This window comes from Carcharodon carcharias, chromosome 16, assembly GCF_017639515.1.
Source record: "Carcharodon carcharias isolate sCarCar2 chromosome 16, sCarCar2.pri, whole genome shotgun sequence".
Taxonomy (NCBI): Eukaryota; Metazoa; Chordata; class Chondrichthyes; order Lamniformes; family Lamnidae; genus Carcharodon; species Carcharodon carcharias.
The window spans coordinates 8,515,887-8,529,143 of NC_054482.1; the positions used below are offsets into that span (position 1 = coordinate 8,515,887).

The 13,257-nt window shown below is 38.6% G+C and overlaps 1 protein-coding gene across 4 annotated transcripts in view; it reads left to right on the plus strand.

The window, feature by feature from the left end:
• clcc1 (chloride channel CLIC-like 1) overlaps nucleotides 1-11,920 on the plus strand; it is a 38,006-nt gene extending 26,086 nt beyond the window's left edge. For 2 of the 4 annotated variants that reach the window (XM_041208126.1, XM_041208128.1), the window contains 5 exons: nucleotides 1,266-1,365; nucleotides 2,981-3,078; nucleotides 3,159-3,305; nucleotides 3,698-4,480; nucleotides 10,060-11,920. In XM_041208126.1, coding sequence (XP_041064060.1) covers nucleotides 1,266-1,365; nucleotides 2,981-3,078; nucleotides 3,159-3,305; nucleotides 3,698-4,480; nucleotides 10,060-10,101 — 1,170 coding nt within the window. In that variant the 3' untranslated portion in view covers nucleotides 10,102-11,920. Of the gene's footprint in view, nucleotides 1-1,265; nucleotides 1,366-2,980; nucleotides 3,079-3,158; nucleotides 3,306-3,697; nucleotides 4,481-8,995; nucleotides 9,998-10,059 lie in introns of those variants that run through there. The other 2 variants (XR_005945488.1, XM_041208127.1) reach the window with 2 other exon arrangements.
• Nucleotides 11,921-13,257: the final 1,337 nt, after the last annotated feature.

Below are 13,257 nucleotides of genomic sequence, written 5' to 3' on the forward strand. Positions count from 1 at the left end.
TAAGGCCATCACTTTCGGCCCTGAAAAGTACCAGACTGCCTCAGATTACCATGGAAGGGCAAGGTATCTCAAAAATTTGAACCAGGTGAAGCTGGCTGTTTCACAATGCTACTGTGCAGTAGCAACATGAGTGGTATAACAGGATGCTGCTGTCAAGCCAAAAAAAATTCTGCCTATCTGACAAATGAGTAATGTGTATGAATTTCAGTGCCAGTGTGATGCTAAGTATGTAGGCTGTACATCCCAAAGACTGGTGAATCGTATCAAACAGCATGTCCCAGCCCCTGTTCACAATCAGCAAGGTACAGACCGTACCCAACGAGCCTGTGCCTGCAAAACTCAACACACAGTGTCCAACGTTAGATGTGATTCTGCGATTGGATAACATTTGCTAAATAATCCTCACTGTGCTAAGAATTGCGCTGACAACCAATTTAGGATTGTCAGTCGGGCTTGCAGCGTGGCTCATTTGCATGTACTGAAGTTACATATATTAATACTCAGGGCATTGTTCTTTGCAGACAGAAAGAACATGTACACACATTGCACCTGTTTCAGCTAAAGAAAATAAGTGACAGCCATTCGCTGACTCATTCATCAGGGTGATGCCTTGACTAATCAGGATCAAGCTGCCTTGTTTAAATTTCAGACAATGCTTAGATGTTAACTGTCAGTTACCATCAATTGGTGCATTCTCCATGGCCATGCCTCTACCAATGAGAGTTCACTTGCCAACCTATCAGCATTCTCTTCTCATACAGTATAAATTGTTGTTTTCCCCTTATATTGGTATTCTTGGAAATGTCCTGACGAGTGCATGACGAAAAGCTTCGGCGTGTCTCTTTTTCAGCAATACCCAAGTTCTGCACTACCAAGTGTCTGTTTGATTGCCATAAGTACATGTGGAGCGTGCACTCAAAGCTATCTGGTTTTGGTTTTAATACCCTGTACCAATGCTAGCTGTTGTCCATGTGGGCACAAAAGTCCCAAAAAAACGTATGTATGAAGAAAACATTGTAATATGAGTCAGCACTTCTGTGGCTTTCCTATTAGGCTGTATGCTTTCCATAGAAGGCAGTTTGACTTATTTCTAAGAATTGTTCTACACTGGGCTATTGTGCACTTCTATAGAACAACTCGTTGGCTTGCTCAGTTTCACTGGGTTTCAGGGTTTCCAAAAATTGAGCTCTTGTGCAGGTGTACAGCCTTATAATTAAATTGATAATAAAATTCTTCAGTTTGTAAAACATAATTTATTTTCGCAGACAGCTTTCGCAAAGAGACAGGCTAATTTTGCCAAATTACAACTTGATAAGCCTATGTGTACAGGGGTACAAAACATGGACTGGAAGGGTAGTCTGACTGGTGAGTAAGCTTTGTTTAACATTTAAATAAGTTAAACCATCGCCCTTGCTAATTATTGGCCCGGCAAAATACAAGCTTATCAACAGCCATTTTATTGCAGAAGCAAGAATTATTTATCAAACAAATGCAGCAGCAACACCAGAAAAGTACTTGGCCAGAATGTTCCACTCTTTCCCCCCCTCCGCCCCACACCGGGCAGGTTCTGAGGTGGCGGTGGGGAAAGTGAAATTGCATGGGTGGGATTCCTTCCGGGTTCCCACCCTGACCTAGTAGCGATTTTACGCTGGGGCAGGCAGGGTCTCAGACAGGGAGCCCACCCTTTCCCTAATAAAGGCCCATACACTTAAGGGCTTTTTCCCGCCCAGCCTCAATTTTTAGGCTGACGGGAGGATGACAGTTTATTTCTCCCCCCACCCGAGCTGAGTTCGATCTTGGGCAGGAATGAGGTGGGGGCGGGCTGCCTCCATTAGAAAGCCCCAGTGACCTTTGGTCCTCTGCCCCCCCCCCCCCCCGTCAACATATGATTGATTTGCCCATTTCGAAAACTCTTTTTTTCACCCACATTTCTGCTGAAATTTATTTGCCTATTGCTGATTGCAAAATATGCAATGAGCCAGCACAATTGGACAGTGTTTTAAAATTGAACTTTTTTTAAAACTTTGCTTTTAAAATCAAAAATTCCTTCACATATTTAAATATGTAACTTGGTGAAATTAAAAACAGCTAAAATTAGGTTTATCACAAAAATGACATTTTTAAGCACAATTTCAATTCACTACTTGATTAATTAAATTTTAAATCAATAAGTTCACTTTTAACAAATACTTGGAAATATTTTCAAGTTCCATTGGGGCAAATTAGATATTCCTTAGTAATTTAAAAAAAAAGTTGCATTTAAAATGTTTAAAAGCGTACGTTTTAGTGTTCTTGTGCCCAAAAGAACCAGTTTAATTTTTAAAGCCTCACTGAAGGCCTCCAATTTAACATATTTAGTATGTTCCAAATGGTGATTAATTCACCCTGCAGAAGTGGCCAATTGTATAGACAAGTCTTGCTTCCAGCATGATGTTTTTAACACTATCACAAAAGATTGCGGAAACTTGAGTTGTCTCAAACACAATTCCGTGATCTATTGTGCCAGTCAGGCTAATTTTGGCCAAATTGCACTGAAGAAAACAGCAGGCTGTTCTGTCCAGTTGAGAGCTAATTTTATGTTTAAGCATAATTATGGTAACACTCAAAAAATAATGATTTCAGCCCATTCCACATCACTCAGACAAATAGGCTAGTAGAGAGATCTCATGACACACTAACTAGTATGATGTGCACCAAGAGCCTTGTAGCAAAATTTAGAGTAGCTAATTTTGTTTTGTCTGGCTAACTAGAGATTTTCTGACCACTCCCAAATGTCCTATTGTTAACGGTAGGGAAAATAGGTTGTCCAATTAGGACTTTAACAGCATTGGTTAGCCAATCTTGCCATGAGGTGTAAAGTAGTGTTGACTTTGTATCTTGAGAGAATTTTGTAAATGTTAACTAATTTTTGCGAAATGTGAAAGAATAATCATTTGTTAGATTTATAAGGCCTTTAACACCCGGATCCTTCTCCAAACAGAGTGGTTCAGGCGAACATGGACGTTACAGAATGACCCTTGTGAAAAGTACTATGAAGCTCTCTTGGTGGATCCAATTTTGGAGGTTCCTCCAACCAAGGTAAAAGTGAATAATTTTGTGTCAGAAATGTACTAATTTTGTTTGAAGCATGCAATGATGTAATTTGCTTTCTCTTTAAGGCTCTGATGCTTACTATAACAACACTGATCACTGAACCGTTGAAACATATTGGGGAACCCATCAGTCAATTTTTCCGGGATCTCCTTAAAGACTTACCGTGGATCTGGCAGTTTCCTGTGACCTTGACAGTCATATTGGCTGTGGTTGTAAGTCTCGACTTTAGTTATCAAATTGAATAACATTTGTTTAAAATGATATTTGGTGCAATAAATGTTCATTAATTAATAAGATCATGCTAATGTATGGTACACTGGAGTTCCAACAGGCAGTGGCACAGAATACAGGAATGTGGGTCATTCAGTGTCTCTGACTGCATCTTCTACCCTTTTTCTTCATTTATCCTGGATAAATCTATCAGCAAAATTATTTTCTTTAGCCTGAATGAATTAGAGTAGCAGATTTTGCAAGTTATTTTTAAATGGCATTATCCCTGAAGCACTTCAGCTTTTTTACCTTAGGGAAAGAATTTGCATAATGTACTGTTCAGTGATTCTCAGATATTACTACGATCACCATTTTTTGCTTTTGTGTTTTGCAGGCATTCTGCTATTCCTGTGGTCATGCTGTTGTTCGATATGGCTTTTCCAGCTCACTTCCAAATGTTGGTCCACAAGCTCCAATTGCACATCATAACTTGCCACCATATAGTCTACAAGGCCCTGTTCGCAATACTTTTTATCAAGGGGGAAGATATGTGGATTACCAAGCAGGGGGAGATTCTAGCCATGTTCCTAAGATTAGAAGAGATGAGGACCATGATGCTGTATTTACTGGTACAAGCAGGCTAAGAGATACAAATCACCAGGGTGTGGAAGATTTAATGAACTGGGAAAGAGCTGGGATGTCCAAAACTGGGCTAGGTGACAACCAGCTACGCAGAAGAAGAGTACCAGACCACCAAGATTGTCATTGTGCTAGGTACACTTCTGAACAGCTGGCGCCAAATAATGGGGTCTTTCCAACCACTGTACCACAGACACCAGAGGAAAACGCTGCACAAAGTGTGATAGAAGATGATGACGTTCATCAAGCTCAAGGAATTGTTGAACAGTGTGAAAGGCATAATTTTCAAAATAATAAGGCAACTGATGTGCCAGTTAGTAAATTAGATAATCAGTTACACAAGGAGAGAAGAGCAGGCGAGGAGGATATGCAGGATAATGTTCTTGAGGAACTTGGAACTACTGACGGGCCCCTTGATGCAGTTTTACAGCTTCCTTCAGAAAGGGATGACACAGAGGTGGAAGTTACTGACAAAACGAATGTGCAGGAAAGGAAATGTGAAAATGAGGCCTCTTTCATAGAAAATGTGGGAGTGCAAGTAAGTTTTCCAAGAAATTTAGATACTCTTATGACAGAAATTAAACCATATTTTATTAACACTTAATTACAAAATAACGATTGGTGGGAGGGTAGGACTGTATATGTACAGCACTGCAAAAATTGGATGTTTTACATGAGTCTGTTGGCAGCCATTGGGATGTTTTTTATCTGTTACTGAACTATGTGGGGAAACCAGGTACTTTGTAATTATTTTTAAATATTCCTCTTGGGGAGAGGATAGGAGAAAACTGGTATGGTGAATTTTTAAATAAATAGGGAGGAGGAACAGTTTGCTGTGGCCCATTTTGATGCTTTAGGGAGCAGGATGGAATTGGCATAGGACCATATACTAGCTGGGGGCAGAGAATGAATGTAATGAGTGGTGGATGATTTTCTTGTTTAATGAGGACAGGTGTATTGGTGGGGACTAATTTCCTCATTATTGTAAGTATGGGGCTGAATACATTTTCTCTTCTCAATTGGGTGGGTGCAGTGCCCAATGGCAATTCATCTCAATGAAGTTTGTAGAAAGCTACTCAGTAATGGAAGGGAGGTGTAAAAAGTGACCACCGGGCACTTGTTCACCTTGGAAGAATGAAGGCAAAATAAGTGATCCTCAAGGGAAGGACGTTGTTACAAATTTGCTGCCAAGTTCAGTGATGTGAATTGCTTCCTTAAATGATCTTGTTGCCGCCTTAAATTTAGTCTTATTCTGCCAAATCTACCAGCCTGGTAATAGGACCCAAGTACGTAACAGTGGAACTTCCTTGTATTCTGCACAAAATCTATATAACCCTTCAGTTTCTCCAGATGTGAACCAACTTAGCACTAACCAAGATGACTTCAGTTTTATTCACATCTGCTTTAATTGCTAATAGATAATATATAGAACAGAGTATATTGAGAGAGATTTATTCCAATTAGGAAGACAAATACAAATCACTCTGGGCTCTTTAATTAACATAAAAACATAAATTATTCCTGATCGGGACAGAGGCCCTCTTGTAGCAGCAGGTTGCTGCCTTCTGTTTTGGTGTTTGTCCTTTCTTTTAAAGCCTTCCTCTGACTGATAAAGGTCAAAAGAGTTTGTCGGCACCAAATAGCAACAGCTTGCATTTATATTGTGGGGGATTATCTGATTCATAAATCTTGCTGTGTTTTGTTAAAGTAAATATAGAGAAATTGTTTTTGCTGACTGAAGGGTAGGTAACCAGAGAACACATATTTAATGTAGTTAGCAAAAGAGCAAGAGCTGAGATGAGAGTTTTTTTGCACAGCGAGCTATTATGTTCTGGAATGCACTGCCTGAAAAGGCTGTTGGAAGCAGATGCAAGAAAATTGGATAAATACTTGAAACAGAGAAAATAGTGAGACAATGGGGAAAGAACAGGAGTGAGGCTGGATATTAAAGAACTGACACAGGCATGATGGAATGAATGGTCTCCTTCAATGCAGCAAGATTTTATGATAAAGTGTTGAATTATTGTAGTTATGAGAAACAGACATGTTAGTACAGAACTTGAATATTGCTGAAAAGAAAGACATGTTGCTGAAGTTTTTTGTCTTGCACTCGTCAGGACAAATGCAAAAATGCCAAATTTCAAACAATCACAACATATGGTAGCACAGGAGAAAAGAGTGCTGATTGGTTGGCAGGTTGACTCCGATTGGCTGAGGCATCGCCATGGAGAAAGCAGTGAGGAACTTTAGGCTCCCTGAGCTCCCAGGCAATTCAAAAAAGGTGCAAGGCTTGAACATATTCCGTTTGTTTGCAGAGAACAGATCCCTGTGTATAAATGTATGTCACTTCTAGCAAGTATGAATGAGCCGCATTAGAAGCGCGACTGATTATCTTAAATTGGTTGTTAATTACATTATCGCACTCAGGATTGTTCAGCAATTGCTGCCCAATCGTGGAATCACATCCAGTAGTAGACATTTTGCTTTTCACTTTGCAAGCATGGGCTGGTTGAGTATGGTCTGTACACTGACTATTATGAACGCCCAAAGGAAAATGTTTGATTTGATCAGCCAGTCGCTGGGACATACAGCCCACATATCTGCCATCACATTGGCACTGAAATTCATACACTACATTGTTCAAACGTGTGGTTGGCAAAACATCTTTTTGGACTGACAGCGGCATCCTGCCTGGTATGTGGGCCCTATGTTCCAGCGACCGGCTGATCGAATCAAACAACCATTTTCCTTCGATTCTTCATAATAGGCAGAGTTCAGACCGTAGTCAACCAGCCCATACTCGCAAAAACTGAAACAAATGTCTACTGTTAGATTTGATTCCGTGATTGGACAACACTTGCTGAGCAATCTTGTTTGTGTAGCTATTCACACGCTCAACCAGTTTGAGGTAATCATTCATGCTTACCATGTGGCATGCTAGAAATGACACATGTTCATACAAAGGGACCTGTTCTCTGCAAACAAAAGGAATTTGTTCAAGCCTTGCACCTTATTTGAATTACCCGGGAGCTTGGGGAGCCTATAGTTACGTATTGCTTTCTCCATGGCAGTGACTCAGCCAATCAGTCAGCTCCCTCTTCTCCTGTCATATAAACTGTTCTGATCATTTTGGCATTCTTGCGTTTGTCCTGATGACTGCAAGACAAAAGACTTCAGCAACATGTCTCTCTTTTCCGCAATATTCAAGAAATAGATGTATGGTACATTTATAAACCAAAGCTTGGTAGAAAAAAACAAGTGAAGAAATGCTCATGTAAGACCAAGACGCATTGATACAACATGTAAAACATGTAGCATAGAGTGGATAAAAAAAAAACTTAATTGTACTTAATGAATTTATGTCTTTTAAATTGGAGAGACTGAGAAGCTTGATAAGATTGTAAGAAAGATTTAAAGGATAATTAGTTGAAACTGATATGTTTCAGAGAGAATTCAGTGAGTAAGCAATTGATTTTAATAGCTTAAGAATGTTACAGACAGGGCAAGGGAGAACTACTAAAGTCCCTCTTCCTTTCTCTACTTTCCATAGTTAGTAAACTTTTGAAAGGAAGATATGTGTGTGTTTCTTAACGTCCGAGTCTGTGGACAATTGGAATACTCAAACAGCAAGCTTTTCGTGGGGTTAAATAATTTATTCACATGCTCCTTCTGAAATCCAAGATTCTGACACTCACTCACACAAACACATGAACACACTCCAGGAAAGTACAGTTGAAGAGAACGATGCAATTTTACAACCTATTAACAAAAGGAATAGTTTATAATTCACATGATTGTCCTGTTCTGTAAAACATGTATTGCACGCCTGATGCAAAAGATATTTTTCATTCCTGAAGTGCAGTTTATGTAAGTTCAACAGCCGGAGTCATATGCTGAAGTGATTTTCAGGATTCTCATGAAGAGATGGACTTTGTGGTCACAAAGTTATTTGCTTGCAGTCTCGTTAACAGGAGTTCCGTTTGCTGTGTTGTGACTTGGAAATAAACAGGCTTGGAGACCTCACGATGTTATAGTCTCCGGTTCTTATGCATAGATGTTACTGCACTTTCTGCTGCTGCCATGTCTTTCTGCAACTGCACTTAAAAAATTAAGTGGGAGACCAATATGTTTGCCTTACCATGTGGCTTCTCACAGTTCCTTTTCCAAATTTTATGATATGGTGCTGGTTTTAGCTTGATTAGCCACAACCTGGTTTTTTGTTTGAGGGCTTTAATCCTGAGGAGGGCAGATTGAGACAGTCACCATCTTTGTTTCAGAAAGACCCATCCAATTTGGAATGTCTTTTGGATGGCCTCAGGAGGGTGGTTGACACCTCTTAATCTGGAATGTATTTTTTTCTCCTTGAGAGACAGGGTGCCAGTTTGTGAATTCATAGATCAGGTCAGATGATCTTCGGTGGTCATCTTTTGTGCACATGTTGTCCATCTTAAAAGAAATGTCAGCCCCAAAAGATATCACACTCAGTTAAGTTCATATTTCAAAAGTTATGAATATGACATGCCTTTACTGAGCATAACCAAGATATCAATGCAGCAAAAGTGTCAAGTAAATGTTGACTGTCTTGGTGCATGCTGGCGTTGATGGGAGTGAAAGTATCGTGGGCGTTTGGGGAATGGCACTTTAAAAACACTTGAGTACCCAGGAGTAATGCAATGAGTTGCTGATTATTTATCCAATAAAATTCCATATTAGCAGTCATATAGCTAAAAAGGATGGGAGGAAAGTAGAGGTGAAAAAAGCCACTGTACCCTGGAAAGGAGGGGTATGTGAAGATTTTAAACCAGTTCTCTAATTAGGTTTTGGTTGACACTGGCACTTATGTAGAATCGGATCCAGAAATAAGCTATTTCAATTCAGAAACGACTTTAGTGTTAGAGTTAAGAAGATTAATATTTCTTTATGGACAAGTGGAGATTACAGTGAATTTATCCTGTGATTCTAGTCTAATGTGATTCTCTGTCTATTGTATTGTACAGTTAATGCCCATTTGTTGAAGGCTGTGCTTTGTTGGTGATTGTGGTTTTGTGCACAGGAGAATGCTCTTCTCTGAAACAATCTGGAACCTGTTGAAAGGAAGGGTAAAATCCAGATTAAAAGCCCAGGCCAATTGGGGAACAAATTAGCCTTGAAGTCCACATTGGTCCCAATTTATCGTACAAGATATCGTACCTCATGTACAAGGTGATCTCCACTTCAGCCAGAAGCAGGTCCACATCTCTCTCTCGAGTGTACAAATGTTTATTGCATGTGCTGGAAACCTATTCTACAGGTCTGATATTCAGTAACCACCTAACATGCTACCTAGTTCTGTCCTTGCATAACATGTAAGCATGAACCTTGGCTATCCATTAAAGTAATTGGCCCACGCAAACACAATCCATCCTTCCATTATTTTGCACAGCTCGATCAAATTACCTTTTATTATATGCTTCTTAAATAATAGAGACATAGCCCTTCTAAGCCTACCTGGGTAACTAAGGGACCTGCCACCAGCTCAAGGCACCAAATTCAGCCTACTTCTGAAGAATGAATAATAATTTTTTAAGTTGGCTGAGGTTTAATTGTCAATCAGAATTTGCTGGAAGAAAGAATCTGTGGTGTTTTCCTGAGCAAAAGTCAAATTATTGTTTTGGGTGAACAATTTTTAGAACCACAGTATTATTGATGAAATGTCACTGCTCTACAGTGATGGGGTTTCTGATTTTAACCTTATTTGTGTAATGTGTGCCTTATTTGAGTTTTGCATGAATTTTTTTCTCTGCATTTTCAAACTTAAACAAGTGTTTTGTCTCTAATGTGGTGGTTTATCCACATTGTCTAACTTTGTATCAAACATTGTAATGTAGAAGAGTTTGAAGTCATAATTAAAGATTTAAATGTGTTCTGGGAAAATCTGCTAATGTGTGTAATGAATTTCTTGTGTTAATTTCCCTGTAACTCAATAAGGATACTCTGAGATTTTCAACATTGTTCGTATTGTATGTGAATGGAGTAACCACATTTCTTTTGATTATTAAACTCTTAACAAGTGAAATAATGTAGATTATTATTTTTCAAACTCTTGACTTGAGTAATTAATGCTTGTTTGTTCCGTAGGCTTTCAATAATCCAGAATTTGGAGAGAACCAAAGAACATGAGGATTTCTGTTGAAGAAACCAACCTTAGTTGTATCTTGCAACAGTTGCTGGTCATTGGAAATTTCTGTCAAATGATCTCAAGTATTTTTCATAATGAAGTGCACATCATTTCTTTCATTCATTAACATGACTTTGTTAACCTCTGAAGTAACACAATTGTATTGCTAGTGAGCATTTTAAATTTGGGTGGACAAATAACAATCTTCATCCGTTCACATACATCTCCTTCTGAACAAAGCTTCAGACTGAACATAAAGTAAAATGAGTTATCAGGAGAAAAACGTGCAACATGATACAAAAGTTTTACGTTCTCACTGAAATGCACATTTTCAGATTTTTGCTACTGTAAACCTAAGTTCATTTCATTATATATATATATATATATATATATATATACACACACAAAAATGTTATTTTTTTAAAATTGCAGGTATAAAAATCACTAAGTTCAATTAAGGCTACATAATTGTAAAACAATATATTATTTTTTTCAGTTGAACTTTTATTTCATTGTTTAGACTGGAAGCAGCATTTGCTGATCCAGTCCATTACCATTGTTTGCGCACCAGACTAGAGTGGTGTTCATCAACTTTCGGGAATTCTATAGATGGCACAAACTTACAACTCCACTGCAAATCTTGGGCTATAATCAATGTATCAGGAGCCTACAGTTCTGGCACTGAATGCTACCTGCACCAGTGTCAGTGGAAGTCCTGTATTATTGCTGGTTTATCACTGATCTGTTTACATTCAGTACTGTCCCACAATTACTTCACTGCAAAAAATTGTTTTCTTTTACTAGGAAAAACAAGAAATGTGTATAACTTGGCCACCTCTCTCTTCCTTTTGGGGCACTGGTTGTGCTACTGATATTTTACTGAGGTGCATCTGAAATGTGATAGCAATATTAAACAAACCTGAAATTAATCGAAACCAATAGCATTTAGAGTGCATCATGCCACCTTTTGCCTTTCTAATAATCAAAACATTTATATGTTTATAAAGGTATATATAGGTTCTTGATTGGTAAGGGGATCAAAGGTTACGGGGAGAATGGGGTTGAGAAACTTATCAGCCATGATTGAATGGCAGAGCAGACTCGATGGGCCGAATGGCCTAATTTCTGCTCCTTCGTCTTATGGTCTTATACGTAATAGTTTAGCTTTAATGTATCTGTTTTTCTGTTTCACTTTCCTGTTGATTTAAACAGAAGCCTTTTAAACTTGAAGAATTAACATCAGGGAACTGACAGAAGTTAGTGAAGCAATATTCAAAATTAGAAACTAGTGAAGTCTCTTGGATTGGTCAGCTAGAAGAAAGTTATCATTGGACATTAGGTAGGGTTGCCACAATTTGTAAACAATTATTTTTAAAATCAAGATAAGATTTTTATGGCTAATTATATTGTTTATGATGGCGGTGATACTTCTCATAATACGACACTTGTAGGAAGCGTAGATTTTTTAAATGAATGCCCCAAGACTATGTTGTCACATCTAAGAACTTCTTGATAAAAAGAAAAACAAAGTTTCATGGCGAAAGTGGTTTCAGATAATATAGTCATTATTTTTTGTTCATACTGTAACTGTGTGGTTGCCTTTTTTGTTTCCCACCTGAAGTAAATAGCTTGTTTATTACTTTAATTTCCAAAGTTGGCACAGTAAAGACTACCTCAAATTCTTAATGCAAAAAATTAATTTTAAATTATTTTCAGAAGTCCTAATGGAAAGAATTTGATCTGCAATCTGTAAATATGTGTAACAGTCCTTTTAGCATGTTCATGAAATTAAACTTTTCATACATTCGTATGATAAGGAAGGAAGTCATTTGTGTCTATCCTGGCTCTTTTGGTAGATCTATCTAATTAGATGCAATCCCCTGTTCTTTCCCAGATAGCCCTGTATTTTTTTTCCTTTCAAGTATTATCCAACTCTCTTCAAAAGTTACTGTTGAATGTTTCCACGACCCTTTCAGGCAGTGCGTTCCAGATCACATTAAATCTGTGTTTCTATCAAACCCCTTTACAATTTTAAACACCTAAGAACAACCTCAGCTTCTTCAGTCTCTGCACATCACTGAAGTCCCCTATTTCTGTCAGTCTCTTCTGCACCCTCTCCAAGACCTTGACACCCTTCCTAAAATGCGCAACCTAAAATTAGACATCTACTCCCGCTGGGGGCTTCACCAGTGTTTTACTGAAAGTCTAGCATAACTTCCTTGCTTTTTAGCAGCCTGCTAAACTTGACCTGCCACCTTTGAAGATTTGTATAAGCACACCGCCAGGTGCCTATGTTCCTGCGTCCCCTTTAAAATTGTACCCTTTAGCTTATTTAACCTTGCCTAATTTCTTGATACTAAACTATAATATTTCATGTCTTTCAATGATAAATCACAAATGTACAAATTATATTTAAAATCTCCAATTCAGACTGGTCCTGGTAGAGTGAGGCACCTTGGAATGTTTTTCTACATTAGAGTATTACTGAAAAGTAAGACATGTCAACGCCTTTCATCTTGCAAGCATCAGGACATTTCGCAAGAATACCAGTCTAAGGTGAAAACAACTTACACTGCGTGAGGAGAATGCTGATTATTTGGCAAGTGGACTCTCATTGGTAGAGGTGTTGCCATGGAGAATGCCCTAGTGATGGTGACTGACAGTTAACTGCCAAGCATTGTTTGACATTTAAACCAGGCAGTTTGACCCTGATTAGTCAAGACATTGCCCTGAGGAATGAGTCAGTGAATGGCTGTCACTTATTTTGTTCAGCTGAAACAAGCGCAATGTGTGTACAAGTTATTTCTGTCTGCAGAGAACAGGGCACTGTATTAATATATGTAGCAAATGCATCACAGCGCAAGCCCGACTGGCAAACGTAAATTGGTTGTCAGCATAATTCTTCGCACACAGAGGATTATTTAGCAAATGTTCTCCAAGCGGTTGGGTACAGCCTGTACCTTACCCGTTGTGAACAGCGTTTGGGACATGTTGTTTGATATGACCTACGTACCAAGCATCACACTGGCATTGAAATCCATATACAACATTACTCATTTGTGTGATGGGCGAACATCTTTTCGGCTTGATGGTAGCATACTGTTAGTGACGAATACCACTAATGTTGCTACTGCATAATGGCAGCATGAAACAGCCAG